This window comes from Diorhabda sublineata, unplaced genomic scaffold (assembly GCF_026230105.1).
Source record: "Diorhabda sublineata isolate icDioSubl1.1 unplaced genomic scaffold, icDioSubl1.1 Dsub_61, whole genome shotgun sequence".
In the NCBI taxonomy this organism is placed as follows: Eukaryota; Metazoa; Arthropoda; class Insecta; order Coleoptera; family Chrysomelidae; genus Diorhabda; species Diorhabda sublineata.
The window spans coordinates 81,989-100,677 of record NW_026614284.1 but is presented as its reverse complement, the minus strand read 5'-3'; the positions used below and the strand labels follow the sequence as shown (position 1 = coordinate 100,677).

Here is an 18,689-nt window from a genome sequence, read left to right as displayed (position 1 = left end):
CCAAAGACACAATTACATATGAAGAACAAAATCATCAGTACTGTAACAGCTCCCTTTTGTTCACCTAACAATAAGTTGCATGTATCAGCCCCTATAATGTTGTTATAGTATTATCCAGTACTTCACCACCAAAGTAGGTCTCATGCGTCGTACTTCCTTAATTACTAGCATGACAGTCAATGAATCCTACCAAACTTTCTTGTGAGTCAATAGACATTTGTGATGCGTGGCAACATCTGTCGTTTTGTCAAAAATAACGTTATAGTATTTGCTTAGCATAATTCAACGTAATATTTGTTATAGTATTTCATTCCCGTAGGCGCCTTCAATTGATTCCTGACACTACTAATATTTTAAAAAAATTTAAAATGAGTTTGTGCATTCTGTTATTATTGGGTGTATGTGTATTTTAGGTTGAAACTGATTTTTCTTTCTCTTCTAAATTCCATAATCTTATGTGTAGGGGGTTGATTACCCCAATACCTACCAAATATCCAATGTTAGCTATAAATTTCAATCTGTCAGCCATGAGTTAAACTGTATAAAAAGTTACCAAAAACATTGCTGAAATGGTTATTTTGTGTATCTGTTTCCGATATCACAGAGTAAATTTTGTATATATGTGCATTATTATGAAATTACTTCTTGTAGTTCATGTTTATAAGAGACTTTATTAGGTATATCATTATTTACAATGATACAATTGACATTCTTTGAAATTTTTTTTAGAAATTTTTAGTATCATACAATTGGTCATTGTATGTATTTTTATTTTACATTTTATAGTTAATTTTACGATGAGTCAAACCAAGACTTGAAATTTGAGATTCAAACTTTATACATCTTACACATATCACTTCAGTACAAAGATGAAATGAACACAAAATAGGTAATGATACTAATGTCATTTTATTATTATAAAAAAATTTTACTTTTTGTAGTACTCGTGCTACAAAACGAGTTATTGTGAGAGTAGGAACAGTGTTTCACAAAATAATCATTGTAACTTTGTTTTTAGTAATTTTTCATGTCATGCAGTTAGATGGACTAGTTAACTTGAATTTTGACGGACTTTGGTGTTGGCAAAGATAAACTTAAATCGTATGACTTATTTAAGTCACAGTTTACAGCAATTGTTCACTCGTGGTCGGCACCTTTGATCTCTGTTTCAATTTTTCCATTGCGCAACATTACATTGATGGAGGTGGAGCCAACTGATACAACGATCGCATGATGTTTTGTAAACTTATTATAACGGCCAGTAAGTAATAAATGACAAATATTCTGCGTATTGGATTTGTTCCCCAGGAGAGAGAGAGAATTAAGAGTTTATTCCTTATTCAAAATTATGAAATTTCACAACCAGTTTCAAACCAGCCAAATATTTCGAAAATTTATTTTCATAAGATAGTAATCAATGCAAAAAATACTTTATCTTACTCAATAGAAATAGCAGGATTGGAGAACCAATATTCTTTAAATATATGTTTTAAGCTTAACACGTTTTAACCAAATTGAACTGATATTGTCACGTTTACGTCGCTAAATATCTGTAAATGCGAAAAAAATTACTTCATTTACTACCATTGTTATATGAAAATTAGGTCTGTGAAATTCGGAGATATCGACCACCAAATTGGATTGCCCATATAACATCAATTTTCCAACCATTCTCTCTTTTACTTGTTTTGCACAAGCTCAATCCAACTATTTATCCTTTGCTGTTTTTACTCATTTCATCATACCTAGGTTCTTTTGTAAATTTATACATGCCCATTGCACAATACCTAATAAGTACCTTTTGCTTCTAAACAGCCCCCCCCCAGGGGTAATTTACCATATTCTAATTCGTTATAAATTTTTCTCCAGAACCCTTCATATTATTTGGTATGTCTCAGATAAAAGCGTATTATACGATTCAAGTACTTTAAATTTGAATTCAAATAATCACATCCAATTAAAAATTAGAAAAAATATTGTGTGAAACACGTTGGAAAACAGTATTTTTTGCCAAATTTTAGAGGTAAATGCAACTCGGAATTGAGTCGATGCGATTAGTTCTTTATAATATGACAAAACAAGAAATATTTAAAATTCTACCGATTACGAAGATTTTAGTTTTAATATATCATTGGATAATTATAGTGCATTCCATTTTTTGTATCTTTTCTAAATCAAATTAGAGAGATTGTATTACTCATACAATTTTTTTCTGTTGCATACCGCGTTCAGTAACGAATTTCTGTCATTCTTAAACGTGAAATAAAGTAAAAGCTAAAAGCACAGTATAAAGCTTACAATAACAGTTGATGGCTCATTCGATGTCGGCATTTTTGATGTTCATGGTTCAAATTTTCCACGGCGCAACAAGAAATTGTTTTCCACGCGCTCAGGGGTGTATCCAATTGATACAATGCCCGACACTAAATAATATAAACTGTTCGATGATAGATTTAACTAAATAATAAATACTAACCATTAGTGTAGTGATACTAATATTATGAACGAAAAAGTTGATTAAATTCATTATTGGTGTTAGAGGACAAACACAGTGAAACAAAGTATTGTGTTGTAAGAACTCGAATCAAGTTTGTTTATTTTTGTGAAACATCTGTACATTTTACAATTTATTCTTTTGGTTTTTGATTAGTTATCCTGAACATAAGGTACTTTGTACTGACGGGTTTCTTTGAAAAATAAAATATGACGTAATTATAATGAGTTGTTTAATAGTTGTGTTATAAACGTTTTAGAAATATAATCAGTAATATATTTATTATTTTGTCTATTCTGGAGTGTATTCAATTTATTTGTTGAAATTTTGTTAAAAATTGAAGGTTTTTGTTGTACGTGGAAGTGGAATTAATACGACACACACAACAATAATGTGCAGTTTTTACTTTATCAATAGTTATAGTTCACATGAAATAATACTCTGTTTAGAATAATGACACTCAAAACCAATTAAAATAGGGGAAACACTGGCAAAACAACAAAGGGTAAGAATCTTATCTCAGTTTAAGCTTAAAAATGTGAAAGAACAACGAACCTACAATGTTGCCCAATGTTATTATTTTTAACGTTTAAAGGATGCTAAATAATATTTTTTATGTATTTTTAGAATCTAGTTATGCATATGTATTTACGATTTTATGCAGTAGCGAAGTAAGATAGGATTTGTCTGTTGGGAAACTTATCAGAATAAGATATCCAACAACAGTGTGTCATAACTGACAAACTTTCTGAGCAAAGGTTGTTTCCCAGGAGTGTGTATGAGAGATACAATATTGAGTGAGCAATCTGCTTCTATAAGCTATAATTTAGTACTTGTAGCTTCTTGAGAAATGGAATGAAAATTGAAAATTTCATTATCATAGAAATAAAAAGTTCACGAAATGGTTTTCATATTCTGTCGAGTTATCAATCTTTTAGATGCGTATTGCGATTATTCTGAAATGGACTTTGTCAAACACCTGACCTTCGGGTGTTCAGATAATTTCTGCTGAAAATGTAAATACTATCTGTTGATAATTATTTATAGACAACAGTAAGAAATACTGTCTAGTGAGGTTTATTGAGGACAAAATTCTGTACATAGTACCTACAAGGCAGTTGACTCCAATTGAAGGAGATTTGGTGTGGGCTCCATATAAAAAAATGGGCTTTTATGAAGCTCATATAGTTTTTCTCAATAATAATAGAAATATATTGGAAAAAAAGAAACGAGATATCCAAATGAGTGAAGATATTGAAAGTCTGAATGGTAAGTTGAACTATATTATTTATAAAATATCTGAAACAGTTCCTGTTTTTGTAAAATTTTGGATGGAAATCTATACATAGTTACTAAATTAGTTTCAAATCCTCTATAATTGATCATTGATCTATGTATATAAACTGTTTCATTTGCACCATTCCTTTTTAGATATGAATACTGCAATTTCTACATCTAATCTCTGTGGTAATGAAGATAATTCTAGATGTTATCCTACATATGAGGCAGATGATACAAAAATAAATCAAAGTAAGTATGGTACTTTCTCAATAGACGTGAATTTGTTCTTAAAAAAGTAAGTCTATGTTCAACTTATAGTTGTTGCCGTCAGTTTTAATTAATCTAATAAGGAAGTAGGTCTACATAATAAGTGATAATGTGATCTACCTATCTTGTTTATAGATATTGCAGTTTCTGAATGTGATCTTAGTGTGGACAGAGATAATTCATTACATGATCCAACTTACATACCAGAAGATACTGAGACTGTTAATGTCACAAAAACAAATAAGCGTAAGTCATTTTCACATTAGTTTCTAGCTTGTGAAAGAAATCATGAATTTATACCTCAGTTATCAGGTGGCCACTAATTTTTCATTTTTTTTTAAATAATTATATATACAATGAGTTTCAAAAAGTTCACACCAATTTTTCAGAAAATATGAGATGTCAAATCAACACAAAGTGAGAATCGACTTCAATGGGCTTCAATGAATGTAAATCGACGATATCTGACAAAGTTAGATGCAAACTCATTCAAATATATGAGAAATGTTGAAATTCGACTTCAAATGAGGAAGATAGACTTTGAAAATTTTCAATCAACACAAAGTGAGATTCGACTTCAATGGGCTTCAATGAATGTAAATCGACGATATCTGACAAAGTTAGATGCAAACTCATTCAAATATATGAGAAATGTTGAAATTCGACTTCAAATGAGGAAGATAGACTTTGAAAATTTTCAATCAAGACAAAGTGACAATCGACTTCAATGGGCTTCAATGGATGTTAATCGACGATATCTGACAAAGTGGTTAAGAAAGCTTAACAAAGTTTCTTTTTAGGACACTAGATAGGTACTTATTATATATTTTCAATTTTTCTACGTCTTCGTTTTTCGAATTAGTAATTTCATTAGTGATTACAGGTAGGTACATGAAAATGTTTATTAAGTAAAGAAAGAACGTAGAATTCATACAGTGTAGAATTTATTTCAAGTTTCAAAATTTCTGTTTCATTTTCTACCCAGTAATAAATAAAGCCTTTATCAAGTCCTAAATTTTGGATATTACATTTAGAATACGAATTATAAAAGGAAACATCGAGAAGAGGTATATAAGTTTGCTTAAATAAACAAAAAAGGGTGGTTGGTTTTTGAAGATAAAATTCTTGGAAGGATAAAGAAAGGGTCTGAGAAGGTTCAACAATTTATCAAAATATCAATCATAATTATTACATTTGGACAATAAAATAAACATAAAATTTTAAAAATAGAATAACAATCCCTCGAAAGATATTGAAATATCAACCCTAAAGACTATCTTCTACCTACCTAGGAATTATTGTACCCCGAGAAGCTCACACCAGAAATTAAATAATTGAAAAGTGAATATTGAAAGTTTTGACTAAACAGTTTTCAAAATGCAAATCAGTCACCAGAAAAACATTCTTGACAACTTCATTAGCTCAAATTTTTTTCTATTCGAAAAAACAAAGATATTGAAGCAGCTAAGCACTAAATTCAAACAATAAATAATTTTCTCTTTCCTATACCCACCAATTATTGAACAAGAGGAACAAATACCAAAAAAAATATTAGAAACCTTCACTTGGAAAGTTTTCTATGAAACAGAAAACTCAATTATTAGTTTAGTAACAACCCTTTAGCTAATTATGTATTGAGTATCTATCAATCAAAAAAAAATATGTGAAAAACGATTAGATTAAGTTTGTTTTATTAAAAGATCCCCAGTTTAATGCACTTGAAAATTCAAAGTTCCAAAAGAATGGCGGCATATAACCGATATATAAAAGAAAATAGTTTTCACTCCATAATCTGAGACCAAATGACAAGAAATATTTTAGGTAGTAAATTTAAAATCAAATAAATAAGACAAAAAATCACTCACCAGTTCACAAATGAGGAAATCACCATCTTGGTAGTTAAGAATTTTCCGTTTATACATAATTTTCACAATATTGCATTAAAACACGGAAAATTCTTTATCGGATTATTGTTAACACGCACGTCCACAAACATCAAAGAAAAACAAATAATTTTTAATGTTTATTTTCAATCCGTTTCACGAAAATTTTCAAATAAAAGCTATTTTCTATCGATATACTGAGAATTTCCAATGTTTCTAATAAAAATTTTCAACATTAGTCACATTTTTAAAACTAGAAATCGAAAGTTTTTTTTGTCGTTATCGAACAAATCCGGTATCTCTGTATTTTATTTATCTAATAATAACTATTTTGTACTACAATCGAAATAAGGTATTTTAATATTAATATCTATATATATTTTTATATGAAAAAACACATTACAGTTGAAAAGATTTGACGTGAACAATAATTGCGTCGACATACAAAGTTGGCCGACATGCTGTCTAGACAGACAAGGGTCAACGAACTATTTGATGCTATATTTTAGATTATCGTTTGTTTAATGTTTATAAGTAAATTAATGATTCAAACAATTTCAAATTATCTGAAGAATATGCTTAATTTTAATTACTTTGAAAATATTAATAAAATGATAATATAACATTAGCATTCCATAAAATGTAATACACTGAAATCGTTCATTTTCATGGAAACTTTAATTGGACAAATCTCGTTAATTTTTACATAAAGAGAATAATATCTTACCTATATCAATAAGAAAATAGTTTTCACTTCACCATCGAAAACAAAATTGCACGAAATTTTACGAATAGAAAATTTAGCATCAAATATGTCTGCCCGAATTTGTAATACTGTCAAAGTTTCATTATCTAAATAATTAAATGCATTGTTTAAAGCTTGTGACGTCACATTTAAAGTGCGCAAGTCAAAAACAAGTCTAGACATTCCCAAGGAATTCGAAAGGGGTCAATGAACTGAGAAGATGTAAAAGTTTTGATTTATTAAATAATAAGTAATTAAATATTACATATTTTGTTATATAATTTCCATATTGAATAAAATAGTGTTTTCAAAGAGCAATATAAATTTTTAATAATATTTCTAAGAAAGTTTCGAATAATTAGTGATAATAGATATACTTCATACAATAAAACATGGCATAGATTTAATTATTACAATTCACAATAACTTAATATTATTAAATGGCTATATAAGTAGAGGTTATGGGCAGCAAATAATAGTAATTTCCTTTTGGTAATATATACTTTTAATGTTTTACGACATACCTTCGTTTTTCGAATTAGTACTTTCATTGGTGATTACAGGTACATGAAAATTTTTATATTAATTAAGGATCGTAGAATTTGAAACGATGTTTCCAAAAAATTAGTTGCATATGTATAAAGACAAAATCAAAACTTTTTTGTTATCTTGATATCGAGAATTCTGTGATTTTAAAACTTCCCATAATGTAGGGTGGTCCTCATCCCCAAATTACATAAACCATATAAGAAAATATTCTATTGAACATTATTTTTCTCATGAATATCAAAAATAAATTCGAAATGTGAAGTAAATAAGAAATTCTTCCAACAAAGATGAGGGCGTCTAAAAAGGGGCTTCACGGTCAATTTTTGTTATCGGTATTAAATCCTCAACATATATAAATATTTTGGTATTACTATCTATTATTTATGTAGAATAATGCGATTTTAAAATTTCTCATAGTGAAGGGTGGTCCTTAACTCTCTAACAATTCTGTTGAATGTAATCTCATAAATATCAAAAAAAATATATTAGAAACAAACAATTCTTGGAACAAAGACAAAGGCATCCAAGAAGGGGCTGCACGATCATTTTTCGTTATCGGTATTAAACCCTCGATATAATGTAAACAAACTATTCTACAAACAGATAAAAAGAGTTCCAAAACTGCACCGCACGTGTTATTTTTCAAATATAAATATCAACCCAAGGATACTTTCAACAAAAAAAGGGACTAATAATGGTCAATAACAGAATATAATATAAATGAAAAATTTCTAAAATAAACACACCAGAATCCATTGTAAACCATTAAAAATATTGAATTCTAAACAATCTACTTTCACTATAAGAATTTCTTATAGAATAACCATTGTTTTTCTGAACATATGATGATGATATAAAGTATAGCTGATTTAATAACACTGATGATAAAATTAAAGTCAGGAGAATTTCAGTCAAACTAAACGAATAGAAAGAAGGTAAGGGTAGAAAGTTGGATATCAAACAACATTTAAACGATGGAGGAAACAATAATCTGAAGAAAGAAATGCTTATCAACTAGTAAAAATAATTTGAATTAACACGATAATGAAGTGAGTAGTTCGGCATCTATTTTGAAAACAAACGAGGAACAAAAAACACAAAGAAAAAAATGGTAAGAGAGGTAATCAACAAGGAGAGAATGAAAAATAAAAAAAAAAGTATCAAATGATGGATGTTGATGGTGAAAAAGAACAATTAAATCAGGATAAGGATACTACAGAACCAAGTCCAAAAAAAATAAGGTAAAGAAAACAAAATTATCAGCTAGCAGCCGTTTAAATGGATCGGTTAACGGTGAAGAAGAACAAGTAAATGGAAACGATAGTTTAGAATGTAGTCTGAAAATAAATAAATTATTAACAAATAGTGTTGTAAATAGTATAGTTGATAGTGAAATGTTTCTATAGATTATAAAAAGAAAAATATCAAAAGTGTTTTAAAAATATAAATATGGACCAATTGAGAAGACATTAAGGTTTAAAGGTATACCCGTTGTGATCCAAAAATACCCAAAAAAGTCGCTTCCATCAAAAAAGAATTTTATTCTTTATCTATATTATAGATATTAGATATTATTCATTCTATACTAACCATTAGTGTAGTGATACTAATATTATGAACGAAAAAGTTGATTAAATTCATTATTGGTGTTAGAGGACAAACACAGTGTTGTAAGAACTCGAATCAAGTTTGTTTATTTTTGTGAAACATCTGTACATTTTACAATTTATTCTTTTGGTTTTTGATTAGTTATCCTGAACATAAGGTACTTTGTACTGACGGGTTTCTTTGAAAAATAAAATATGACGTAATTATAATGAGTTGTTTAATAGTTGTGTTATAAACGTTTTAGAAATGATATAAAGAGTATGTATCTATCTTTTGTTTTATAAGGTAATATTTAATTTCCAAATCAGATATATTATATTGTTTCAAATGCTATCTAAATTTATTAATTAACAGATTCAACATAGGTAACTAATGGAAATTAATATTAAATTTTATTATTGATTGCTTTAATATTTTCTCATTAGTATTGGCATTTTTTACCTTCATTTTTTACAGATTTGTCAAACAAGAAGATGCTCAAATGCAGTTCAACAAAATGGTAATGTTTTCAAAGAAAAGCATTTGTATGTCAATTAATAAAAAAATAAAACTATCTAAACAAAATTAAAATCGAAAACTACACAACCATATTAAAATTCTGCCTGCAGTATCACAATGTTATTATTTTGCAAAATTAATTCCTTAACCAATGTTCTCTTTTTCGGACTTCTTCGGTTTTCCCTAAACATTAAAAATAACTAAATTTCAAAATATTGTACGAAATTAAAACATAAGTAAGGATAGTAAGGATAATTAAAATGGAAAATTTAAAAGGTTCAACATAAAAAAACCGAATATTTAATTTGCAAATGCGTATTTTTCACTTGAGCACCTGAAGCATTGGTTCTTATCATCCTACAATTCAGTCTGGATAGGTCTTCTTCATATTTTTTTCAGTGTGAAAAAAAAAAGATTTTATGAGTTTAGAATAATTATAGCCTGTAGCTGATTCCTGCGAGATTTGACCCATCTGCTTTATTTTATATAATATCTGTGAAATTCGATGATAGATTTTCCACCATCAAATTTTTTCTATGTAATTCTTTGCAAATCGTCACAAAATAGCTATTTCCATGTCGAACGCAAACAGACGGGAAACAAATTTTTCACAAAATTAATTGAAAAGCTGATTTTTTTATTATGTAACATTTAATTAATACTCACCGACGAGTTAAGGGATTTTCTAATGGTGACTATTTTCTCAACTTTTGATTCTATTTTAGTATTGTTATCGACTAGTATTCCAGTCTTTGAATTATAATAAGGCGATTTTAATAAATTCTCTCTAACATTACGGAGTGACGACATCAATCTCGATTCTTTTCCAGCAGAATTACTACAATTTGAACGAACTTGAATGTTAGTAATCCCTTCGGTAACACTATTTCTTCTCATTATTTTATGTTGTTCTTGAACTCTTATTGGGGTGGGAGTACTCCCAATTTTTTCTTTGCAACTCGAAGATGCACTGAAACTAATATATATATATATATATATATATATATATATATATATATATATATATATATATATATGCCCAAGTGTTTATACAGGGACATCCGATGTATATACTATATACTTTATACTGTCCTCGAAGAAATAGTTATGTGTATTAGAAAACCAGTTATACTGTCCTCAAACTGAAACATCAAATATATATACGATATACAATGGTATATACGGTTTTAGCAAACCAGTTATACTGTCCCCAAACTGAAACTTCAAATATTTATGCGGTATATAATGGTATATTCGGTATGTCCTCAAAAAATCGGTTATAGCGTTGCCGGAAAATAGATCGAAGCAGATTAATGTGCTTATTAAATAAAAAAAATTGGATGTAATACCTAGTATATAAATAATACCCCAGGCCAGTAGATTTTGAATTCAACTCATGAAAATTGTGTTTTTTTTTTAAATCAAAATACAAGTGACACTAATAACAGCTGGTGGTGATTCTATTATAAGTGTGCAAGAGCTAAGAAACAAAAACAAAACCCAATCCTATAAAATTCTCACATTCTCACAAGGGTAACAAATAGTACACTATCCATGTTGTTTTTTCAAGCAACTCAGTTTCTTGAAATAAATCAACAGGCTTATCCCAAAAATGTAATCACTAGTTGTATTACCATTGAATATACCACCTCATACAAATCGTACCGCAAAGTAACTATTTCCAGGACGATTCACCATTATATTTGGACCCATTATAAACTTGAATAACTTTTAAGCCCCATTATATAATGGAATTGGGTTTTTATCAATCTTTCTCTAATAGTGCATTTCGTAAATAAGACAACTTTTTATTTCAGATGGAACACACTGTAGAATTCTCTACAATCTGGAAATTCACTCTTTTCACTTTCGAAAATACTCTAATCAGTATAGTTATTGTACAGGGTGATAGTTATATTGATGCTTGAAATCAGTATTGTTTTTAGGGAACATGTAACGATTCACAAGTTGACTATAGAAATGATAGACAACATAACTTTCAACCATTAAATAACCTTATTGAGAATTGAAACGATTAATATTTATAATAATTACTAAATAATTACGAAAGATCCGAAATGGAATTACTGGAACCATTGCTGAAATTCATACTGAACACACTTTTCAATACCACTATACAGACACTCAAACTTGCGTATCTTTTTGGGCGTTTGAAGTCGTTGAACTTAGTCATGGAAACGCGCGTTAGATTGAGAAGTGTGTATGTCTGTGTAGTGATAGTGTAAATGTGAATCGATTTCTTTATTTCTTAATTATCTGTTTCGGCGTTCACAAGTAGTTGTCTTCATTCTCCATAGTAACTTCATGCATCCTTACATGTTTCGAAAAAACAATACTATAATAAAGTCATCACACCCAGTACAAAAAATATACTAAGTAGTTTGGAAATGGAAAAGAATGGATTTTCAGATTGTTGAAAAGTATGAAAGGTATATCATTTCCGATTAAACCGGAAGTGAATATAATTAGACGAATACCGAAAAAAACTAAATTAATAAAAATTAGAGACTGGTAAAACCCCATTCCATTATATAAATTAGTTCAAAATTTATTATGTGGTCAAAATATAACTCGGTATAATAATATATCATTTCATAGATAGGATTAAAATAACCATGAAGTAGAAATGACAACCTATGAAATCTATCACTGTTTTGTTATAACTGTGACTATATCTGTAACAAGAACGACAATACCTGATATCGAATAAAAACAGAACCTTGTTGCCAAATTAATCGAGTAATTAATTACAAAATGCCAGTTACTAAAGATGCGTTTACACCGGAGTTAATAACAAGAGTTTTTAAGAAAAAGTTATTAACTTAACTGAATCGCCAAAAAATTCTCTTCACAAAAGTTAATAATAACTCGTGTTTTTAACAGAAAATTCCTTGTTAAGCCGCGTTTACACCGGAGTTAATAACACGAGTTTTTTAACATTTTTGTTATTAACAGGTGTTAATAAGAAAAGTCATTAACATATCTTAATAACATTTTCTTTTGGCTGCTAGTTTTGTTATCAAAGTTAAAAGTCACTACGCCAGTATCAACGCTCATGCCGGGCGAGGGGGTTGCGGGGAAGAGAGGAACCAGTTATTAACAAAAGTTAACACGCTAAAAGAGGCTATTAACTTCTGTTATTAACATTTGTTTGAAACACAACACATTTCCTTTAATCTTTACCGACTCTTGATGGATAACATAAATCTTGTTAATAACAAGCAATTTTCTGTTAAAAACACGAGTTATTAACTTTTGTTAATAGAAATTTTTTGGCGATTCAGTTAAGTTAATAACTTTTTATTAAAAACTCGTGTTATTAACGCCGGTGTAAACGCGGCTTAACATGCATATACAATAACAAGAATTCAGTGCTAATTTTGTTGGGCTTTTTTGTCATTTCTGGGAATAGGTATTTACCAAATTATGATCTGCATGAAATCCTTGATTATATGTAGTAACTAGATAATCTACCCCGTGTTAAGTTTTGAAGCGGAATTCCCGATTCATAGATGGCGATACCCAAAACTAGGGAAAGATAGCCGACTATCGATTCTACGTCCGAATAGTGCATTTAATGGAACGCGCACCTATGTATGAATAGCAAAACTATTAATTGCTTCTAGAATTTGACCTGTTGAGAGACAATAGCGATATGGGTGGATGTACAAAAAATATTCTACATCAGACGCTCGAAAATATACGAGTTGTTCCACTTGAAAAAACAAACTAGAAAATTCATTTTAAACAATTCGGATTAGAAAAATAATTTTCAGCTACTCTGTATAATTGTAGGGCATGGAAATGGACCAGAAACATCGCCCATCTATCTATCAAATGGTATCATAATTATTTTCTCTTGAGTTCCGTAACTATGATGAAGGATGACAGTGGTTTTTTCGGTATGCATCTGCAAATAAGATTTTCATTTTCATAAAAAAAATCATAATTTGGTTAAGGAAATGTCAATAATATTGGAGGGGTGATTGGAGGTCACTGAACTGCTTGAAAAAAAAATATGCTAATATACATGACATTTCATTAAAAAAACACTGTAGATCCTCGGTTCGCCCTGTATATTCGGTAATAATTTCCAGTAATCAAATTTGTTGTCTACTGAACACAAATCATTTTGTCCAAATTTACTAACTTTGGTAAGAGGAGACGAATCATCAAAAACACCTAAAAACAGATTAGAACGCCACTTCAAAGGATTAACAATGAACGGTTTAATATTACAAGAATTAGTGAAGATACGACGATGTTTAAAATCGAATGTCTATACATACCTCATATGAACGAATTAATTTTTTTAAATACATAGGTAGGTATTATATAGTTTTAATCGAATTATATATCTGGAGCTCGTTTACTATAATTTATTGTATTAATCTTTACCATTATTTATGATATATGCAGGTGGTAAAAATATCAACATAAATACCTATATTTTTTCTAAATAGAAACAGAAATACATAATACAATTTAGATTCAAAGACAGTTGTAAAGGTACTCTAGACATAGATATGTTGGCTTCAAAATAAAGTATTTAATTCTCCTTCTATGGGTTTTGTTATTCGAAGAACTGGGCCCAGTGACTTCAAGTCTTAAAATTATTCCTGACATTTGACAGTTTTTCAGCATTATTTGAAATATATACTGCGCACTCTATCGTTGAATCTACAGAACTGCGTAGTTTGGAAGCCATCTAGGTAGGTACCTATAATATTCCCATTGGATGCTATTATTTTGCAATTTGAAACATTGAAAAATTTCAATAAAGAACGAATATCCCGACATAAAGACTAGATAAAACCCTATTTTCACGAATTTCAAATATGAATCCATGTTAGTTAAAAAAACAAGCAAAAAATTTTGTACTTTGATAAGTTCCATCTAGTGGTATCTTATGTTTCAAATATGATATTTGAAAGAATTTGCAAAGAAGCTATGAGTTCGGGGATTATAGTAGACCAGCTTAATAAATGTGGCTAATTAGGTATATATATTAATATATGCAATTGGTAAACTCCATTGTTCATTTTCCAGTAATCATTCTAAATTCGTCGGTTTTGTTCTTTTGGAATGATCCATTTTCTATTCTCCATTAGTAAAGCTATATCATTAAGTGCTTATAGATACAGTTTAATTCATATCGTTTTTTAGTTATTTTGGCGGTGAATAATCTTTATCGACAAAAGAAAGTATGAATCGATTTCGTAAAGTAAAAGGTAATTATAATATCTAATTTTACTGATAAATGTGAAATCAAATTGAAAATGTGTATTTAGGATATAAGTCGCCATTTTTCAAAGTGCCGATGTGTTGCACGTGGCATTTCAGAATAATCGCGCTGTATTTTAGTTTTAATATATCATTGGATAATTATAGTGCATTCCATTTTTTGTATCTTTTCTAAATCAAATTAGAGAGATTGTATTACTCATACAATTTTTTTCTGTTGCATACCGCGTTCAGTAACGAATTTCTGTCATTCTTAAACGTGAAATAAAGTAAAAGCTAAAAGCACAGTATAAAGCTTACAATAACAGTTGATGGCTCATTCGATGTCGGCATTTTTGATGTTCATGGTTCAAATTTTCCACGGCGCAACAAGAAATTGTTTTCCACGCGCTCAGGGGTGTATCCAATTGATACAATGCCCGACACTAAATAATATAAACTGTTCGATGATAGATTTAACTAAATAATAAATACTAACCATTAGTGTAGTGATACTAATATTATGAACGAAAAAGTTGATTAAATTCATTATTGGTGTTAGAGGACAAACACAGTGAAACAAAGTATTGTGTTGTAAGAACTCGAATCAAGTTTGTTTATTTTTGTGAAACATCTGTACATTTTACAATTTATTCTTTTGGTTTTTGATTAGTTATCCTGAACATAAGGTACTTTGTACTGACGGGTTTCTTTGAAAAATAAAATATGACGTAATTATAATGAGTTGTTTAATAGTTGTGTTATAAACGTTTTAGAAATATAATCAGTAATATATTTATTATTTTGTCTATTCTGGAGTGTATTCAATTTATTTGTTGAAATTTTGTTAAAAATTGAAGGTTTTTGTTGTACGTGGAAGTGGAATTAATACGACACACACAACAATAATGTGCAGTTTTTACTTTATCAATAGTTATAGTTCACATGAAATAATACTCTGTTTAGAATAATGACACTCAAAACCAATTAAAATAGGGGAAACACTGGCAAAACAACAAAGGGTAAGAATCTTATCTCAGTTTAAGCTTAAAAATGTGAAAGAACAACGAACCTACAATGTTGCCCAATGTTATTATTTTTAACGTTTAAAGGATGCTAAATAATATTTTTTATGTATTTTTAGAATCTAGTTATGCATATGTATTTACGATTTTATGCAGTAGCGAAGTAAGATAGGATTTGTCTGTTGGGAAACTTATCAGAATAAGATATCCAACAACAGTGTGTCATAACTGACAAACTTTCTGAGCAAAGGTTGTTTCCCAGGAGTGTGTATGAGAGATACAATATTGAGTGAGCAATCTGCTTCTATAAGCTATAATTTAGTACTTGTAGCTTCTTGAGAAATGGAATGAAAATTGAAAATTTCATTATCATAGAAATAAAAAGTTCACGAAATGGTTTTCATATTCTGTCGAGTTATCAATCTTTTAGATGCGTATTGCGATTATTCTGAAATGGACTTTGTCAAACACCTGACCTTCGGGTGTTCAGATAATTTCTGCTGAAAATGTAAATACTATCTGTTGATAATTATTTATAGACAACAGTAAGAAATACTGTCTAGTGAGGTTTATTGAGGACAAAATTCTGTACATAGTACCTACAAGGCAGTTGACTCCAATTGAAGGAGATTTGGTGTGGGCTCCATATAAAAAAATGGGCTTTTATGAAGCTCATATAGTTTTTCTCAATAATAATAGAAATATATTGGAAAAAAAGAAACGAGATATCCAAATGAGTGAAGATATTGAAAGTCTGAATGGTAAGTTGAACTATATTATTTATAAAATATCTGAAACAGTTCCTGTTTTTGTAAAATTTTGGATGGAAATCTATACATAGTTACTAAATTAGTTTCAAATCCTCTATAATTGATCATTGATCTATGTATATAAACTGTTTCATTTGCACCATTCCTTTTTAGATATGAATACTGCAATTTCTACATCTAATCTCTGTGGTAATGAAGATAATTCTAGATGTTATCCTACATATGAGGCAGATGATACAAAAATAAATCAAAGTAAGTATGGTACTTTCTCAATAGACGTGAATTTGTTCTTAAAAAAGTAAGTCTATGTTCAACTTATAGTTGTTGCCGTCAGTTTTAATTAATCTAATAAGGAAGTAGGTCTACATAATAAGTGATAATGTGATCTACCCATCTTGTTTATAGATATTGCAGTTTCTGAATGTGATCTTAGTGTGGACAGAGATAATTCATTACATGATCCAACTTACATACCAGAAGATACTGAGACTGTTAATGTCACAAAAACAAATAAGCGTAAGTCATTTTCACATTAGTTTCTAGCTTGTGAAAGAAATCATGAATTTATACCTCAGTTATCAGGTGGCCACTAATTTTTCATTTTTTTTTAAATAATTATATATACAATGAGTTTCAAAAAGTTCACACCAATTTTTCAGAAAATATGAGATGTCAAATCAACACAAAGTGAGAATCGACTTCAATGGGCTTCAATGAATGTAAATCGACGATATCTGACAAAGTTAGATGCAAACTCATTCAAATATATGAGAAATGTTGAAATTCGACTTCAAATGAGGAAGATAGACTTTGAAAATTTTCAATCAACACAAAGTGAGATTCGACTTCAATGGGCTTCAATGAATGTAAATCGACGATATCTGACAAAGTTAGATGCAAACTCATTCAAATATATGAGAAATGTTGAAATTCGACTTCAAATGAGGAAGATAGACTTTGAAAATTTTCAATCAAGACAAAGTGACAATCGACTTCAATGGGCTTCAATGGATGTTAATCGACGATATCTGACAAAGTGGTTAAGAAAGCTTAACAAAGTTTCTTTTTAGGACACTAGATAGGTACTTATTATATATTTTCAATTTTTCTACGTCTTCGTTTTTCGAATTAGTAATTTCATTAGTGATTACAGGTAGGTACATGAAAATGTTTATTAAGTAAAGAAAGAACGTAGAATTCATACAGTGTAGAATTTATTTCAAGTTTCAAAATTTCTGTTTCATTTTCTACCCAGTAATAAATAAAGCCTTTATCAAGTCCTAAATTTTGGATATTACATTTAGAATACGAATTATAAAAGAAAACATCGAGAAGAGGTATATAAGTTTGCTTAAATAAACAAAAAAGGGTGGTTGGTTTTTGAAGATAAAATTCTTAGAAGGATAAAGAAAGGGTCTGAGAAGGTTCAACAATTTATCAAAATATCAATCATAATTATTACATTTGGACAATAAAATAAACATAAAATTTTAAAAATAGAATAACAATCCCTCGAAAGATATTGAAATATCAACCCTAAAGACTATCTTCTACCTACCTAGGAATTATTGTACCCCGAGAAGCTCACACCAGAAATTAAATAATTGAAAAGTGAATATTGAAAGTTTTGACTAAACAGTTTTCAAAATGCAAATCAGTCACCAGAAAAACATTCTTGACAACTTCATTAGCTCAAATTTTTTTTTATTCGAAAAAACAAAGATATTGAAGCAGCTAAGCACTAAATTCAAACAATAAATAATTTTCTCTTTCCTATACCCACCAATTATTGAACAAGACGAACAAATACCAAAAAAAATATTAGAAACCTTCACTTGGAAAGTTTTCTATGAAACAGAAAACTCAATTATTAGTTTAGTAACAACCCTTTAGCTAATTATGTATTGAGTATCTATCAATCAAAAAAAAATATGTGAAAAACGATTAGATTAAGTTTGTTTTATTAAAAGATCCCCAGTTTAATGCACTTGAAAATTCAAAGTTCCAAAAGAATGGCGGCATATAACCGATATATAAAAGAAAATAGTTTTCACTCCATAATCTGAGACCAAATGACAAGAAATATTTTAGGTAGTAAATTTAAAATCAAATGAATAAGACAAAAAATCACTCACCAGTTCACAAATGAGGAAATCACCATCTTGGTAGTTAAGAATTTTCCGTTTATCCATAATTTTCACAATATTGCATTAAAACACGGAAAATTCTTTATCGGATTATTGTTAACACGCACGTCCACAAACATCAAAGAAAAACAAATAATTTTTAATGTTTATTTTCAATCCGTTTCACGAAAATTTTCAA

At 29.1% G+C, this 18,689-nt stretch overlaps 2 protein-coding genes across 2 annotated transcripts; both read left to right on the top strand.

Moving 5' to 3' along the window:
• Positions 1 to 1,561: 1,561 nt before the first annotated feature.
• On the top strand, positions 1,562 to 4,588 carry LOC130452297 (uncharacterized). Its single transcript, XM_056791534.1, has 4 exons — positions 1,562 to 3,763; positions 3,926 to 4,024; positions 4,178 to 4,288; positions 4,432 to 4,588. The coding sequence occupies exons 1-4, from the start codon at positions 3,658 to 3,660 to the stop codon at positions 4,461 to 4,463; spliced, it is 348 nt and encodes a 115-aa protein (XP_056647512.1). The 5' UTR covers positions 1,562 to 3,657; the 3' UTR covers positions 4,464 to 4,588.
• A 9,933-nt stretch (positions 4,589 to 14,521) lies between these two features.
• LOC130452296 (uncharacterized) lies at positions 14,522 to 16,692 on the top strand. The gene is made up of 3 exons (XM_056791531.1): positions 14,522 to 14,577; positions 16,134 to 16,355; positions 16,518 to 16,692. Exons 1-3 carry the CDS (start codon positions 14,553 to 14,555, stop codon positions 16,664 to 16,666), a joined length of 396 nt encoding a protein of 131 aa, XP_056647509.1. The 5' UTR covers positions 14,522 to 14,552; the 3' UTR covers positions 16,667 to 16,692.
• Positions 16,693 to 18,689: the final 1,997 nt, after the last annotated feature.

Excerpts from the sequence above, each read along its gene's own strand:
- LOC130452297 (XM_056791534.1), top strand. The coding sequence starts at position 3,658 with ATGGGCTTTTATGAAGCTCATATAGTTTTTCTCAATAATAATAGAAAT. Across the intron at positions 3,764-3,925 it reads AGATATTGAAAGTCTGAATG|ATATGAATACTGCAATTTCT; the intron begins GTAAGTTGAACT and ends ATTCCTTTTTAG. Across the intron at positions 4,289-4,431 it reads TGTCACAAAAACAAATAAGC|AAAATATGAGATGTCAAATC; the intron begins GTAAGTCATTTT and ends CCAATTTTTCAG.
- LOC130452296 (XM_056791531.1), top strand. The coding sequence starts at position 14,553 with ATGAATCGATTTCGTAAAGTAAAAG. Across the intron at positions 14,578-16,133 it reads TCGATTTCGTAAAGTAAAAG|ACAACAGTAAGAAATACTGT; the intron begins GTAATTATAATA and ends AATTATTTATAG. Across the intron at positions 16,356-16,517 it reads AGATATTGAAAGTCTGAATG|ATATGAATACTGCAATTTCT; the intron begins GTAAGTTGAACT and ends ATTCCTTTTTAG.